Source organism: Varanus komodoensis, unplaced genomic scaffold (genome assembly GCF_004798865.1).
Source record: "Varanus komodoensis strain SLA01 unplaced genomic scaffold, ASM479886v1 scaffold75, whole genome shotgun sequence".
Classification (NCBI taxonomy): domain Eukaryota; kingdom Metazoa; phylum Chordata; class Lepidosauria; order Squamata; family Varanidae; genus Varanus; species Varanus komodoensis.
Window position 1 is genome coordinate 2,095,146 of NW_025336416.1, and position 18,115 is coordinate 2,113,260.

At 43.1% G+C, this 18,115-nt stretch overlaps 1 protein-coding gene across 1 annotated transcript; it reads left to right on the top strand.

Moving 5' to 3' along the window:
* Window positions 1-6,547: 6,547 nt before the first annotated feature.
* Window positions 6,548-17,227, top strand: LOC123035029 (cytochrome P450 2H2-like). The gene is made up of 9 exons (XM_044452860.1): window positions 6,548-6,765; window positions 7,257-7,419; window positions 8,843-8,992; window positions 10,083-10,243; window positions 11,560-11,736; window positions 12,465-12,606; window positions 13,119-13,306; window positions 15,219-15,360; window positions 16,524-17,227. Exons 1-9 carry the CDS (start codon window positions 6,592-6,594, stop codon window positions 16,703-16,705), a joined length of 1,479 nt encoding a protein of 492 aa, XP_044308795.1. The 5' UTR covers window positions 6,548-6,591; the 3' UTR covers window positions 16,706-17,227.
* Window positions 17,228-18,115: the final 888 nt, after the last annotated feature.

The following is an 18,115-nucleotide window of genomic DNA, read 5'->3' on the forward strand; positions in this document are numbered from 1 at the left end:
GCTCCGCTCACGACATGCCCACCATGTGCATGTCCAGCCTATCTTTGAACACCCTCACCGATGGGGCCTCAACCACATCCCATGGGAGCCCTCAAGAGACTTGCCCAATTGTCCTTATTTCTTTGTTGGGGGGGGGCAGGTTCAGTTCAAATCTAATGGTTGAGATAATTCTTACCCTGCCATGGAGTGATTCATTTGGGCTCCATACTTCCAGTTTTTCAGTGCCTCATATTATAGGTATAGGTGAAAGTATAGCAATAGCTATAGATACAGATTCTTAATTCTCAGCTTTCTCTGCTGCTTCTACACATTTCACTTCCATTTGTATACAATACATCTGTTACATTTAGTTATGATTCAGTTGATATTACTTAGCCAAATCCAGTGTGACAGGGCAGGCTATATTTCAAAAGAAAACACTGACCATCCTCCCTGTATTGTTGCTGATTTCCCTTCTGCCTTCAGAGAAAGGCAATGTAACAGAGGACAGAGGAACTCAGCTAAAATAATCCAACTGCTTCTTGGGACTTGGATACATGTTGTCATAACAACACGGTAGAGCTCCTTTAATCCCTGAAAGCTAGAAGGAATAAGAGGCTCTTGCTCTTAACAATGATGCTGTAATTCTATCAAAGGAGGATAAATGCGTCCTTTAATTAAGCACAGTAGGCTTAAAGCCAAGTCTCTTTAACACCTGTGAATATCAGAGGAACCTCAACCCACTCAGCAAAACAATTCATAATCTGCAAGGATTTAACAAAATACTCACTTTTAACCAAGTGAAAGGCTAGTTAATGAAAGAATATACAATACAGTAGATGTCAGATCAGACAAGTCACCTTTAGCAAGTAATGAATGGGCTGTTGCCATTGTCCTTTGGGAACATTAAAGCAAGTCAAGGCTCTCTGGAGAAAGTGGAAGGCAGACGAAGAAGAGGAAGAACGACTGTGAGGTGGATTAACTTCATAAAGAAGCTCTCAGCCTTGAGTTTCCAAGAGCTGAGCAGGGTTGCAAGGACAGGATATTTTGATGGCACTCATTCACAGGGTTGCCACAAGTTTATTTATTTAGAAAAAATAAAAAAGTTAGAGGTGACTGGATGGCACAGAACAGCAACAGTAACGCATCAATGTAGGGTGTGTACAATGGAGCAGAGTCACTGTTGTGTAGTCGATAAAGGGAATGACTCAGGACATCCTTCCCCAACTTGGTGGCCTTCAGAGGCATTTGGACCACAACTCCCAGAATTTCCATCCAGCAGGACCATTGGCTGGGAATTCTGGGTGTGACATTCCAAATATGTCTGGAAGGCAGAAGCTTGGAGAAGGCTGAGCTAGGGGACTGGTTCAAACGCCTATTTAACTAGGAAGTGATGAATGGTAGTGGGTCAGACAGGATGTCTCAGCTCTCTCCTCTTGCAAGGATGGTGTGAGGATAAACTGGGACATGATAAAGGCGACCCAAGATAGTGAGAAAGGCCAGGATGTTCTAGACATAACCTAATGAAATAAATCATTTTGAAATTCTAGGGAATGGAGGAAGAGCACAATGTTTGACAAAACACTGGCATGCAGAACTTATGCCATAAGTGCGTGGGACTGGAAATCATGCTTGCATTTCCGTCATGCACATAATCAGAACTTAAAATCCACCAGGGGCCACAGGGCACCATAAAACATTGATCAAAGACATTTATTTATTTTTTTTAAATGAGGACATTGAACATAAGACAGTCCATTAGACCATACAGTCAGTGCCAGAAACTCTCCAACAAGTGCCTTTACTGAAGGAGAGGCAGAGGATGGCAGCAAGGGAAAGACCTTTCTCATGGGTAGCCCTCTTCTGGGATGCTCTCCCCTTTGGGTCCCGCCTAGCACCAGCATCTCTATGCTTTCAGAACCTGTTGTCTCTCTGTTTGATGGCTTACGAAGAGCTGCTTCCTGTAACAGCTGAATTGTCTGAGAGTGACACTGTGTGACTCTTTTGTTCTGCGCAGATGGACTGCATTTCTGTACCACCCCATCACTAGCACTGTCTAAGTCATCCAGAGGCATTAAAACTACATGTGTTTGTTATAGTGCTTGAGAAGCCCTGCTCCTAGCATGAGGAAAGGGTGAGATAAAGATCTTCAGCGCATGTATCTTTCTAGCTTAAGCCTTGTGGGATCCCATGCTCTACACAACTGGGATTCCCATGCACACACATTTGTGCTCATCCACAAGTGTAGGAGGAGTTTTGCAGCCTTCTCTTAGCTAACGTAACTCCCAGTGATACACAGCATGATCTTATGCTTCTTTGATCAGAACAATGTCTCATTCTGAGCTCACTCCGATGCCTGTGGATCTGCAAATACAGCCTTATGCAAATACATGCAGTTTTGATAATCATCTGAACCCACATGAACTCCCAGCTGAACTGTCAATATACAGAGCTTATGCAAAGTGAACTTGCCTGAACCAGAGTGGACTTTGCAGAGCTGGGTCTGTGAACTGTGAGCTGTGAACTGAGGAGGCCTGGTCAGGCCTAGAATGTGCTGCACCTCTGTGATCTGAGCTGACAGGAGCAATCACTGAAACCCACCACCAAGGGGTGGCAGTAGGAAGATGCAAAGAGGGGTGTGTGGAGGAGGAATGGGGAGCACTTCCTCCTATTGAAAACCACCCATTTTTAATATAATCTCAATAGCTACAATTAAAGGGCGAGACACATTTGGTTAACAAAGTAAGCTGTGTGTTCAAAGGGGGCTAGGGTTAGCGTATTGAGTTGGTAGTCTCAAAAGTGTATCACATTATATCATCTGTTACCCACAGAGTTTTGGCCATTTTCACCCACAGAGCTGAAATATGCCTTGCATTTTCACACGTTGCAACATGAATGTTTAACCTACACTGGCCGGACTACAACACGGACATTTTCAAAGGTCTCCTTCTTGCCATGTGCAGAACCAAAGCCACTTTAGTGTTTCGTGTGAGAATAGCCAGCCTGGCTCATTGCCCAAGGATTTTTCTGATGCAAGCATTGAGGACTTTACTGTGACTTCGCCAGGCACTGGATTTGTAATCTATAACTGAGTGTATCTGAGTTCACTAGCAGATCCCAGCTATAAAATGAACTAATTCAACCTGAACTTTGGTGAACTGAGCTGGCCTGGGTTTTGCTGGCAGAATCTTTTGCAGGTCTAAAGACATGCAGGGCTGAGTGGTCAGTACTGGAAAGGGAGACCATCCCAGATGTACCTTGAGCTCCATGGGAGAAGGAAGGTGGGATAGAAATGCAATTAATGAATTGCTAGAGAAGTATGGGTAAAAAGGAGGAGAAAGGAGGGGACAATAAGCAGCTGCTATTTCAGAAAGAGGGGAAATTTATGTGTGTATGTATGTTTATACTTGTATGCCACTAATATTCCAATAGGAATCTCTAAGCATCTTACAACAATGATCAAAATCACAACTATTAAAACAGTAACGACACTAGAGTAATAAAAGCATCGTATAATACAACAATACCAATATTAACATGGCCATTTAAGAATGCAACAAGTGAGAAGGACAACCTTATGCTTGCGTAGATAAATATTTAAAATCCGTTGTTAAAATAGAAGGTTATTTAAAGAGAAAAGTTTTTCCTTGTGCTGAAAAGAAAACAATGTCAGTGCCAGGCAAATTTCCCTGGGGAGCTTGTTCCATAAATGGGGGCTGGGTTGTTACTTAACAAAAGAAAATGAAAAGAATCCCCATGAAATAGTGATAATTATAGACACAAGAGATACCTATTTCATTGAAAAATTAACCTATATGTTGAAATGGGTGAATTGGCTCATTGCTTGATGGAGATCTGGGTGGGAGACTAGCATGGCATGTGGAAGTAGCTGTACTTCATATTGAATTGCATTTATTTAATTTTTGATCTTGTGAGGATCCCAGTTTATCCTCACATCAACAATCCTGTGAGGTTATTAGGCTCCAATGAGGCCATTGAGGCAAATATGGCTGTTGGGTCCAACCTTCTGCTCAGTGCAGAACTGCAGCATAAATAATCAAAAGTAATCATGTACTTCCTGATGGTTAGGACTGCTGGGACATAGAATGGGCTTCCGTGGGAGGTGGTCAAAGCCCCATCAGCGAGGGTGCGCACGGATAGGCTGGACATGCACATGGTGGGCATGTCATTATCGGAGCTGGTGGGAGTGGGAGGTCAGACTAGATGGCTGACTCGGGAGGCCCTTGCTTATTCACTCTGTTTCTAAGTTTCCAAATAACAAATTGTGGTCCACCTGCATTATGAATGCCTCCAGTGTGGAAGAGACTGTAACCTCCTTTGATAACTGGTTTCATTGTTGTTAACAGTCAGAAAGGTTCTCCTGATGTCCAGCATTCCCAGTACCCTCTCATTCAAAGCATGAACAGGAATGTTGTTGTTGTTTTTTTAATAAATAAGTTTGATTGTTATTTTTCTACTAACTAACAAAACTAACAAAAAGAAACTAAAAATCATCAATCATCAGAAACATCAGACCTGCTGGGTCAGCCCCCCATACTTTTTCTTATGATAACCCATAAACATATTTAAATTTATGCATAGTCCCATTTCTCTAGCCAATAATAAAAGGAATTCCAAGTTTGATAGAAGTCTGTATCTTCTTTTTCCTTCAGAGACAGTCTGTCCATTTTGGCGCAGTCCAGGATCTCTTTTAAAATCAGTTCGTTGGTAGGTGGTTCTTCCCTCTTCCAATGTTGGGCAAATGCAGTCCTTGCCACAGTAGTTACATGTAGAATCAAATACATTCCTTGATTACCAACATCATCAGGTACAATGCCTAATAAGAAAATGTAGAGTTTAAATATTAGAGGTTTTTGTAACATTCCCTCAAGCCATTTGCGTATTTTAATCCAATTTTTTTTGCCTTATCACAGGTCCACCACATATGAGAAAAGGTACCCGGTTTGTGTTTACATTTCCAACAACCATTTGACATATTTGGAAACATCTTAGCTAATTTATTTGGCAACAGATACCATCTATAAAACATTTTATACAGGTTTTCTTTATATGAGGTGCATGAGCAGGAATGTTGAACAGCATGGGCATAGGAGCTCTCTGAGTTAAGTTCTGTAGCCAACTGCAGATCCACCTGACAGTTGCTCCATCCAGCCCACTTTTAGTGAATTGCTAATCAAAATATCATGGGGCACTTTGTCAAAGGGTGAAGTTGAGATACATCATTGTCATAACATTCCTTCAGTCCATCAGGGCTGGTAGATCTCCAACCAAAGGATGAGGAGATCACAACCCATTTTCAGTCCCTTGCATTTTAGGAGGAGAATGTTCATCCTTCCACTGATATCTGGTTTTTCAACTGTCAGGAATGTGCAAAGAATCCATTTACACTGAACAAGCATTAACTTTCAGGAAGTAGGTAGATGATTTGAAAGTCCAGGTAGTGCCTCAGTGCAAAATATATCCCTATAAGTACCCCCTCATAAAAAGGGGCAAGTACTGGGCATTGCCAAAACATGTATCATAAAAGGGGCATTCACTGTGTTGCACCTCCAACAATTTGCCAAATTAGACAATCTCTAACTGAAGAGATCTTGCAGTATCTGGTGGACGTAACACAAATTTTTGCTCAGTATGACACACCCCAATGTCCACAGTCTCCGCAGGTAAAGGCTGCATGGATTAGGTGAATCCTCTCCCTTTCCCAGTTTCTGCTCCGATTCCTATATGGCAATTTTTTTTCACCATAAGAAATAGGATTGTAGGTCACTTGGCCTTAATGAGAATTTCCAGTACCAAAGGAGATGCTTGGCTGGACTCAGATACTAAAAAACTGTAACTGCAAGAATTGTTCTTCAGCCCTCGTTGGTGTATCATATTTGGGAATGTGACAAAGACAAAACTCAACACTCCTCTTGATCCAAAGGAAAATTTAATCTCATCTGGCAGTCTCACTGCAAAAACATTCTCTTGCCCAATTTGGAAACTGGATTTCCCCATAGCATCAAATTAGCATGAAAATTTTTGACCAAATATGAATATGATCCAAATTCAAGACTGGCATTGGAAAGCTTCTCAGATTCTCCAGTCGGTATTAGCTGAGCTGAAGATGTCAGTACTGAAAACACACAGAGAGAAAATGACAGCTATAGAAAGCAAGTGAAGAAAAGAAGTGAAAGGAAGTCCTCAATCATGATAAAATATTTCTTTTGTGGTTTGTGTGAATCCCCTTTGTAAAAAAAATAATACGGGAATCATAAACAGCAGCCCTTGTATATGTCATTGAAAATATTCACAGATCCAACTTTCTTTCCACCCCTGTTCTGTGCACTGATAAACCCTTTACAATTGGATTAGGAATTAGGAAATGCAAGCAGCACAAAGTTCAGAGTTCATTTTTAAGCGATACCAAATATGTCGGGTTATGTAGTGCCTAAGTCAATAGGCTCAGAGAAATATAAGTTGGTGAACTTTGGACTTACCTCCATAGTGAGACTTTTCAATCCATATAAATACTCAGTTCAGAACTTGGAGCATGCATTGACTTTACCATACTTCCATCCAGAGCAGTTCCATTCATACCTGGCTGCAGCAATGGAGCTCCTGGGAACCCTTTTGCTGCTACTCTGTATCTCTTGCTTCATTGTCCTTGCAGTCCAGAGCAGAAAGCCTGGAAATGGACACCTACCCCCTGGCCCCTTTCCTTTGCCCATCCTTGGGAATGTTGTGCAGTTGACAGCCAAGAACTTGCCAAGGAAATTTCATGAGGTAAGCTGAGTGATGCCTTCCTCAACAGCTGGGAGGTGTGTCTCAGTATTAGCTGATTCCTAGTTGGTTTTCATAGAACCTGATTCCTAGTTTTGGTCACAGATGAACTAACTAACTAACTAGCTAGCTAGCTAATTAACTGTTTATTTAAAGCTTTTATATACCATCCTTCACTAAAAAGCCCCAGTATTTTAAAAATGTATTTCATTCTGTCTCCTTTTCTGAAGCATTATCCTTCTCATTAACTTCTTCTCTTCTCATAGCAAACAAATTGCTAGACTAGATAAGCTGGAGCGCCGATCCATATGCTCTTGTTGAACATTGTAAAGCTTTCTTCTTTATTTCCCTTCAAGTTGTTCCTGGATGTGGGACCCGGTTGCAAGCATCAACAATGATCCTGGAGGGTCCTCTGCTGTACTGCATGAGATTCCCAAAGCTCTCTGCTCTGCCTAAAGCCACCTGACTATGTTTCCTTCTTTGCCCTTCCCCAGCTCAGTGAGAAGTATGGCCCTGTGTTTACAATGTACTTTGGAGCAGAACGTGTTGTGGTGCTACATGGCTATGATGCAATAAAAGAAGCCCTGATTGACCGTGGAGATGAATTTGCAGCCCGAGGAAGACTGCCAATAAGCGATGATGTCATAAAAGGGCTGGGTATGTGAGGCCTGATCACATCTGGAGTTGGGTGGGGAGCAGGGAGCATCTTCTGTCCTGGTAAAAATGCTTTGGCTATGGCTGAATGTTATACAGGTGAATTTTGTTGTCACTTAGTCGCAAATTTGTGTCCGACCCATCGTGACCCCATGGACAACGTTCCTCCAGGCCTTCCTGTCCTCCACCATCCCCCGGAGTCCACTCAAGCTCACACCAACTGCTTCAGTGACTCCATCTAGCCACCTCATCCTCTGCCGTCCCCTTCTTCTTTTGCCATCTATTGTTCCCAGCATTAGGCTCTTCTCCAGGGAGTCCTTCCTTCTCATTGGGTGGCCAAAGTATTTGAGTTTCATCTTCAGTATCTTCTAAAGAGCAGTCAGGGTTGATCTCCTCTAGGACTGACCGGTTTGATCGCTTTGCAGTCCAAGGGACTCTCAGGAGTCTTCTCCAGCACCACAGTTCAAGGCCTCAGTTCTTCCTTGTGGTCCAACTTTCACAGTCATATATTGCAACTGGGAAAACCATGCAGGTGAATATAGGAGTGGAAATGGCCTGACATCTTAAGGCAACTGTACTGCAGTCACTTCTCAGGCAAACCATTAAAGCATGATCATTCCTGGAATTACCATGGCTCCATGGCTTTCTGCCCAACAGATCATTGTCTCTGTGGTGTAATAGACCTGCTCATCCCTACTCAAGACTTGGTAGGCTTTGGAAGGTGGTGCTGGGAGGCTTTTGTTCTTCACATGATAATTTTCAGGTGACAGGAAGGGTGGAAATGCCAGGGGCTGAACTGAGAACAGCCATATTGGCCCTTTCCAACTCTACTAATCAGTAATTCTATGCTATGAGTATTTATAAGCTGGTGGACTTCAAAGGAACCACATAAGCACTGGAATCTGGCTCATCTTGTAACTAAACACACTTCTGACCCTTCCATTCCATAATGGAAGCATTTGGCATTCTATGGCAACAATAACATTACCTTTGAGGCCACTTTCCTAGATGGATAAGATGCTGCATAGTAAGATAAATATCTCATATGAGCAAGTGGAAGTGGGGAATCAACAGCTAACAACTCCTTTTACTAGTTGCTAGATAGTTAGATAAAATGCATGCCACAGCTATCTCAAGAAAGAGTAAGACTTGAAGGGCAATAATTTGCTGCTTGATTGAAAAACAAAGGCTCAGAACAGAGTGGTATTGGAATGAAGGACATCGCTATCTGGGAGAAGACTATCTAGCTGACAATTATTCAGTGAGAAAACCACTGACTCCCATGGAATGAAGGACCCCTGCCGTTCCCAGTGCTTCTCCTCCAGCAAAAGTATGCTTCCCTGTCACGCCTCCTCTTTCTTTTCTGCTCTTGCCCAGGCTGAGGGTACGTTTTCACTCCCATCATGTTTTGCTTTCCCTTTCCCAGGAATTATATTCAGCAATGGAGAGAGATGGAAGCAGCTCCGGCGTTTTGCCCTCACGACTCTGCGAGACTTTGGGATGGGAAAGAAAAGCCTTGAGGAAAGGATCCAGAATGAAGCCCAATGCCTGCAGGAAGCATTGAAGGAAACTCAGGGTAAATGCTGTCCACCACCTCATGGCCATCTTGTAGAAAACAGGCCGACAGGTTTTAAGGCCAATGGCCAATTCCACTTATGCAGTTTTCAACCATCCTCAAGGTTTGACTGGTTGTGAATGAGCTTTAAAATGGGACTTCCTTTCTGCAGTCTTTGTGTGTGGGGGGGAGTGAGACTTCTGGGGACTGATGTTATGACCCACTACTTTGTGGTGGGACCCTCAGCTCAGTCTCAGGAGAGGCTGGTACTCTCCTCTAGTTCAATCTGGAAGTCCTTACAAAATAAAAGAACTTGCTACACCAAAGTACTAGCAGGAGGTTTGATTATCTTGCATGCATAATACTTCAGAGAGGTAGTATCAAAGAACAGTTGCAATAAAACACTCTGCATACACTTTTTTGCACATTTTTCTCTATGCTGATAGGTTAACAGTCGACAGCCCTTATGACTCACCTCTTTTGCTAGTTTGGGGTGACCAACCATATTTAGTTTCGGCAAGGGGCGGCATAGAAATGTTATAATAATAATAATAATAATAATAATAATAATAATAATAATAATAATAATTTACATCTCTACTTTGGAACAGAAGTCATATTTACATTTACTGAAGTCATTCTATGCTTATCAGCAAACACACTTCTAACTCCCTTTTTATCTGTTGGCTCACAGCCAGACTTTACTTAACTCTTCTCTAATCAGACCTAAAATTCTTTTGTTAATGCTTTCATTCATCTTGCTAATTAACCCTTGTTCCATCATTTCTCCCTTTAAACTTCATTGAACTTTTGCATGTCAATACTCATAAGCAATGTTACTTCCTCAAATGGTTGCATATTACTTTCTCTTTCTTTCCATGCCAGTGTGTGGCACTTACGGTTTGCACATTTTTCACACCTGTACAATGCTTGCAGTACAGCGTACCATAACAGTGATCATTATTAGGAGTAGCTTTGTCCATCCTTCTTAGTCCTTGCCAACTAAGGCCCTTTCTGTCCAAAGACAATGGCAAATGCCAGCCTAGAATTTACAGGTTAGATTATTGCCTAAAGGGGGACTGAATTGGGATGTTCTGTTTTGCTCTTCCAGGAAAGCCCATTGATCCAACGTACCTGCTCAGCAGTGCTTTAAGTAATGCCATCTGCTCCATTGTCTTTCGGAACCGATACGAGTACAATGACAAGGACTTTCTGGCTCTTACTGCCTCAATGAATGACAACTTCCATGTTCTAAGCTCTTTGCAGGGACAGGTGAGTCCCTGCATTCTTCTGGCCCAGGGCCTTTAATGTAAGGAATAACATTTATAGAACTATTACCCATTTTACATATATAGTTCCTTCAACCAGATGCACAGAACTGAGGTAAGGCTTCAGACTGCATTACAGTTTACATTTAGACAATTAAAAAGGCATCACATAGAATGGGAAATTTGCTTTGTCCTTGGCTATAACATAAGCAAAGAAAATCAACACATCTCTGTTTTGATGAACTGGCTGCATATCCAGAAAATGGCTGTTGGTTCCTGTTTTCACAACAGTTCCCCCCTTCACTCCTCCTCTTCTTCCACTAAGTTTGATAGGAAGACCCCTTTCTGATGTTTCTCTCCAGGGTTACCCTGAAAACTTAAGAACATTAGGAGAGCCATGCTAGTTAAGAAGACTCCATCTAGCCAAGCACGCCAGGTATATAACCATCTACCCACAGGAAACAGCCAAGCGTGGATCTCTCCATCAGTGTCCCATGTTCCCAGCAACATGCCTGTTATTCCTGATGGTCATTGATAACTTTACCTTCCATGAATTGGTCCAATTGACTTGTAAAGCACTCCAAATTGGTATCTATCACTACATATCGAGTCTTCCCTGTAATGGCCCCATCTGTGAACTAATTTCTGCAGGGATATTCACATAGGGTCTTAATGATATACGTTAAGACATTGGGTTAAACCATAAGATCCCTGAAGCCATGTGATCTTTAATGTGTTGCTCAGATTGTTCATTCTATTGCTGACTTTTTAATGCTGTAATACTTTAAAGTGTTTTTGATTTTAATACTAAAATAATCTGATGTTTTAGCAGTGTGTGTGGTGTGTGTGTGAGTGTGTAGTTGTTGATTGGCCTGTAGGGTTTTTCTTGAGGAAAGGAAGGGCTTATGACTGGAAATCACCTAAGGAGATTTTCCATTAGTCCAGTACATGCATTTAACCAACTCTTATGCAAAGCTTGAGTGATGGCATGGAACCAAGTAGCCACAAACGAGAAGGATGGTTCATAGCCCCAGCTATCAGCTCTGGGAGAGAGATGAGTGGGTGCCTGAAGATTGCAGGAAAACCCACTGCACCTGTGTGTATTTGAATAATACTGCTAAGCTGGGAGGCCCTCCCACCTCAGTTTTGTACAGCTGTTTGAATATGTGTCTGTTCTTGCTTCTTTGGAATAGCAATTCCTCTGGCAATCTGGCTGCATTTGAAAGGCGGAATCCGCTCAGGCTGATTGCAAAGCTTCTGCAGTTTCCCATAAAAGAGAAGCATCAAAATAGCTGACCTGTTTCTGCTCCCATCCCTTAGCTCTACAATAGCTTCCCCTCTCTCATGGCTGCCATCCCGGGGCCTCATCACAGAGTGCAAAAGAATGTGCAAAGGTTGAAAGATTTTGTCCTGGAGCAGATTAAAGCGCATAAAGCTACTCTGGATCCATCCGCACCTCAGGATTTTATTGACAGCTTCTACATTAAGATGGACCGGGTAAGACAAAAGGGGACTCCTTGGGACAAACCCCAGGATGGGGCAGTTTAGATGTTTTCACCCACAGCACCCCACAAATCAAGACTGCTGCAAGCAAGCTCCCATGGTAACAAGTCCTTGTTGATAAAAATATCCACTTCCTGCATTAGGGGAAGACAGTTCAATCCTATGGCTGATAGACACTCTCTTGAGAGCAAGCTACAAGGTTGGAAAATCACTCAGGCCCATAGCCGTACCTCCCCAGCCCATATGCTGCATGGAGAGAACTGTCCAGCTGCATCTTCAATGTCACAAGCATGACCTCAGAAACAGGGCTGAACAGGTGTTCCCGGGGCCAGGGAATAGAGGAGATTGGCACTGCCACAATGTGGGATGTTCTGGTGGTCCCTCAGCCTCCTTGCCCACTTTCAGGCACAACACTTACGAAGCCAATAGTGGCTGAGTTTGCAAGGAAGAAGGAGTGTGGGGAATGCCTCCATGTTGCATCCACTGTAGTTAAGGTGCTGTTATCCCTACAATCTGGAAGGCTCTGGGCAACCTGCAGGAGGGTCTGCTACCTGGACTCATTGCTATTCATCTTCAGGCCAGGTTTTGTCCCAACACAGGTTTTAATACCTTTTAATCCAGAACTAATACACTGGTGCTGTTCTGATGTATACTCTCTCCAGTATCATTTCCTATACTGCTCAATTACTTTGACTTGATGGGTTGTTCTGCATCTTCTCCAGGAGAAAGACAATGGTGCGTCAGAGTTCGACCACGATAATTTGGTGAATGCCACAGTTGACTTGTTTGCAGCAGGAACAGAGACAACCAGCACCACCCTAAGATATGGGCTCATGATTCTTCTGAAACACCCAGAGATAGAAGGTACCATCAATTCTGCTTGTGCTCCCAGCAGCCTCAGTTCCTCCCCATTTCCCCCTTTTGGCTCATGCATAGCCAAAATCACAGGATCAATAGACAAATTCTGCTTCTGTGTCTTGGCCAATTCCAAATGCAGTTGTGTGAAAGTCTTGGGCTGCCTAAGAGAGGATGTGGAGGTGAAAAGTGGCATGCAGAATGTGCAAAAGAAGTATTTAGGAAAATGATGAGAAACAGGAAAGCTGACCAGAAAAAGCCAGGTGGTTACCAAGATTCCACAGCGCCTTTTAACGTTCTTCTTCCATGCATTTGTCATCATGAGGAGGAATGTTCATAAATATGTGACTGTGGTTGACATGGACTTCTTGGCTATGATGATGATAAAGACTCCCCAACCATCCCATTGACACTGTGATACCATATTGTGCCACACCTCCTTTGTGGCTTGGATGAGCCTTGTGATATTTCCTGAACGTTTCTGTGGTGCAGCCAAAATCACCCTATTATTTGCATTACAGAGAAAGTGCAAGAAGAGATCGATCGTGTAATTGGCCGAGCACGGAGTCCTTGCATGGCTGATCGCGGAAAGATGCCTTACACGGATGCTGTCCTTCATGAAATCCAGAGGTTCATCTCCCTTATCCCATTGTCTCTTCCCCATGCAGTGGAAAGGGACACCCCCTTCAGACAGTATATCATTCCCAAGGTGAGTGTTGGAGAGCCACAGTTCATGTATGGACTAGCTTTGGGCATGACTTCTTTCTGAAGGGCTTAAATGAATCATATCAATGCCTCAGACAGGAATGGTGCAACTCCCATTTTACTCAGCCACATCCCCGTTGTTCTGATGCTGGCAGTCCATTGGTATCTGGCTTGACCCAAAGGCTATGGATCATCCATATGATCCACGGTCTTGTAGCACAACCATGGCCTGTCAGGAAGGTCAAATGCATGGCCAACAAGCCAGAGCCATTTCTGTGTGATGGCTTCACCCCTTCAAATGTTCATCTGAATGCTTTCCCCCTGGTTGAGATCAGGAATCAAAACACAGTTGTGCCCTTCTGTTTGCAGAAGGCTAATGCATTCCACAATTGACAAATTCCTTGAAATCCATACCTGTCTGACCCTCAAATCTTTGGATATTCCAAGTACTCTGAAATATACAATTATGTCAGCAGCCATAATGTCAACCTCTGAAGTGGCGATCAATGCAACATTCAAATAGTCAGTGCAGTAGTATTCAGAACTTGTTTTCAGGAGCAAATCATCTTAATCGGGTTCAGGGACAGCAGCCCACTAAGCAACATATGCTATTTCTTAAGATCTCCTTTCCTCCCTCACTCCCTCCCTCATACAGTATATCAGGGCTTGCTACTTCTACTGCTCACTCACCCACTGGCCTTGAATCAAAGTCAACTGGAGCAGTGGGGAAAGGAAGCATTTCATGTAGCTAGAACTGTTCAGCAGTGGACACTCTATGAAATGGCCTTCCCCATGCTTTACAAAACCCCATTCCACAGGGACCCAAACCCGCTTCAGAACCACTGCAAAAACACTGCATTGGGGGCCAGAGCCATCATTATCCACCACCAACAGTGTCCACAGAGCAGTGTCCCCTACGTTACAGAAGGGCTTTCTAAGGGACACATGTTAGAATTCCTCCACAGAAAGTTGTGGGCACTTGATGAAGACCAATTTGTTCAGTCCAGCCTTCATCAACAATCAGATTTGGTCATGCTTTTAATTTTACTGATATAAGCAATTTCAATTAATTACATTGAAATGGGAATTGAAAGTAATGTTTTTATCCCGACCTTTTCATTCAGGTTCTTGCTTGTAACCTCCTTTGAGTACTTTTTAGAGTTGAAAAGTAACCTACATACTTAAATGGAAAGAGAAATTTCCAAGCAGAAACTCGGAACAGAACTCGATTCAAAGTCTGCCACCCTTTGGGAAGGAGGCAGAGGAAAGTGCTTGTGGAGGGAGCATCCATGGAGCCAACTCCATCTGCATTATGTCAGCACAAGGGGAATTGATATGGGGCAAAGGGGGTATTATCCCCTTGATATTCTAGTGAAACTAAGTAAAGTATTTCTGAGAGAAACGGCACAGAAAGGCACTTTGTTTGAGGGTCCAGTGTATGCTCCAAGCCCATCTTCTCATCAGAGTTATGAATCTTCTCCCTCTTTCACCAGCAGTCTTAGCTGATTTCAGATGATGTTGCAACAGGGCTGATATTCCCCACAGAATAGTACAGAAAGGAGAGACATATACAACCATCTCTGCCATAATATGCCTACTGTGCCACTTAAGCCGGGAATGATCTTGACTATGGGAAGGGCCTTCATACTCCAGAAATACAACTCTGTCTGGTCTACTCCATGAGTAGCCAAAGGATGCCCTTCTCTGGAGGACAGAAAAGACACACAAACTGATTGCCCCACTAACAGCAACATGGCTCACAGCAGAAATTAAGAGTCCTTGCTAGGGACTCTTGGGGACCAGTTTTAAAGTGAACGCTTGCTTAGGAGGAATCAATGAGTTTAACCCCTTCCTAAAGGTATCCAGTCTTCCATTTGGGTTGCAAACACTCTAACCTGCTCCTTCAATCTCTCAAGGGCACCACCATCTATCCAGTTTTGCAATCTGTGCTGTATGACAGCAAAGAATTTCCAAATCCAGAAAAATTTGACCCACAGCATTTCTTGCATGAAGATGGCACCTTCCGGAAGAGCAACTACTTCATGCCCTTCTCAGCAGGTAAAATTGCCCCTTCTGTGTTGGCCATCATCCCAGGAATTCATATTCCAGCTTTTTCTTTTCTTATTTTTCCCCCTGAGTCTCCAAAATGCTTCTCTGTTTTGTTACTGAGCAAGGAAGCCTCAAATCCTCCCTTGTTCAGATCACCCTGGAATCTGACACTTGCTCTGACAGTTGAGACTCTTTAAAATAAAGAGCAGTCCCAACTGGCTCATTCCGAAAATACGTTCATGTAAAAATATACATATTGTAAGTATGTATATTTCTGGACATGAATGCAAACTCATGAATTAGTGAAGATTTTTTTGACCCAAGTCAGCACAAGCGCAGTGGTAGACATGAATCTTATTTCACACATTGCTTCAAAATGCTTTGCTCTGAACACCAAGTCAAACAGGAGTAGGTTTTCTCCAAGCTGACTTGCTTTGCTGCAGTTTGTGGAAGAAAGAGTGCTGCTAGTGGACTGCCTAAATTAAATGAAAGCACTTTGTGTGTTTTTAACATTTATTAATGGCCCAGAGAGCCTTGGCTATTGGATGGTGTACAAATGGAATGAATGAATGAATGAATGAATGAATGAATGAATGAATGGTCAAGCTTTTTTCCAAAGTGCAGAGCATCACTGCTGGTGTTGCTAAGGTGGCATGTTCCAGGAGCTCTTGCATGAAGACCAATAGTGATGAAGCACCCACCCTCTGGAATGCATTGCCAGCTGTCCTTAAATGCCCCCTGCCGTGGTTCTGATGTTTATGAAAGACTTCTCTCTCCATGCAACCTTCCCCTGAACTTCCCCATACCCCATGCAGTCCGGATCTGCAGCACAATTCAGAATGTGAAGTTTTGCTGCTGATAAGTATTATGCATTATCTGTGTTATGCTGGATTTAAATCCCATGGGTTTTTTTCCCTTTTTTGAGGAACTCAAGGAAGCTTCCATGACTTCATTTTGTCCTTACAACAGCCCTTGGAGGTAGGTTAGGCTGAGAAGGACTGATGGGCCCAAAGTCACCCCGTGAGCTTTATGGTCAGGCAGGAAGTAGAACCTGATTGCCCTCTCCAGCATTCTAACCATGATGTGACACCGGCTCTCTTATACTCTCGCACTGTTTGGGTTTTCTAATGAGCATTATAAGAACATTACTATCAAGCGCATCTCCTTTGCAGGTAAGCGGATCTGCATCGGGGAAGGCCTCGCCCGCATGCAGCTCTTCTTGTTCTTGAGCACCATATTGCAGAACTTTTCGCTGAAGCCCCTCGGCCACCGCAAAGACATTGACCTCACACCCAAGCTGAGCACTTTCGGCAACATACCTCAGTCCTTCCAGCTGCGCTTCATCCCACGCTGAAAAAGGAGCACACCTGGCAATTGTGCCATCTCAGGACGGCACATAGGAAGCACCCAACCTGGCAGAGATGGCAGCCTGGAATGCTTTATGTTGATGAAGTTGGTTTCTAGTTTGCTCTGGAAGGGGATCCCAACCATAAAGGGCAACTGGTCTTTTCTGCCTGTTTTTAATTGAATGAAAGTATCAAATTGGACAGCCATCTTAGTGGGATGGTGTAAATTGGTGTCCAGCAACAGTAGGGGGTTGGATAGCCTTCATGGTCCCTTCCAACTCTACCATTCAATGATTCTATTAAATGTTTTCATTCAGAGCTTGGGCCAATGTCCCCTCCTTCCCGTATTCTACTCCCAGAAGACTCAGCTCTGTTCATTCATTATTTAAACTGCCTTTTCCTGAACACAAATGCCAGATTCCAATGGAAAGAAGAATCATATCTGATGAGCTATCTCCTGAGAAGGAAACAGATCCATTTTAAAAAAGAAACATGTGCAATTGGCTAATTAAAGTTTTGGAGAGGGGTTACTTTTGTTGTCATTATTTTTTTTATTTCATATTTATGTCACCCCATTGTCAATCCTGTCTGGATAATTCACAACAATTCACAAGCACAGGTACAACACAAATGGATTCAATATGAATTCAAATGAAATGAAATAGTCTGTAAAATTCTACTATAAAGAATTTACAAGGCTAACCAACTGAAACAATAAAATTAAAACTGGCCAGGTTAAAACTGACATGATCCATTATAAGCTGTATGCCTGGGGCCCAGAGGGCAGTCTTAACCTTGCACCAAAAAGCTGTCCATATTAGCTCCAGGCAGGCCTCCATTGGGAGATCATTTCATAATGGGGGGGGGGCATGAAGAAGGCCCTCTTTGTTCCCTTCCCTTGGAAGTGACAGCCAAAGAAAGACCTCAGTGGTAGATCATAGTGCATGGATAGACTGAGGCTGGGAAAGGCATCCCATCAGGGGTTCTGGTCCCAAGCCATGTAGGAATAGCATAGAATTATAGACAAGGCTGAAGGCAAGGCCTGAATGCTGGAACAGTGACCCAACTCAGATGACAGAGGTCACCAGAAAAGCAATGGAAGTTCTCTTGGCGATTCAAAGGATCAAGCAGAATGATTCCACACTCTGGAAGGGAGTGCTCCCAAATCAGGGCTCCAATGTATCACAGTCTAGAACACTGGTTATGGCAGATTTGTCCTTAACATGCATGCAAACTTCTAGTGCTCCCATGGATGAGGTCCAATAGAACAAACAATATGAATCTGAACTTGAATATGAATATGAATCAACCCTGGGATGGGATTGCAAAAAATGCACGTGTGATTTCAGGCTCCATCAGTAGAAGTCTCCCTTCTGAGTCATGACAAGTATGAATCCCCCTCTACTTAGCACTGGTAG

Coding starts and splice junctions, on each gene's coding strand:
- LOC123035029 (XM_044452860.1), top strand. CDS start 6,592: ATGGAGCTCCTGGGAACCCTTTTGCTGCTACTCTGTATCTCTTGCTTC. Junction 6,766..7,256: donor TGCCAAGGAAATTTCATGAG/GTAAGCTGAGTG, acceptor GCCCTTCCCCAG/CTCAGTGAGAAGTATGGCCC. Junction 10,244..11,559: donor TAAGCTCTTTGCAGGGACAG/GTGAGTCCCTGC, acceptor CCCATCCCTTAG/CTCTACAATAGCTTCCCCTC.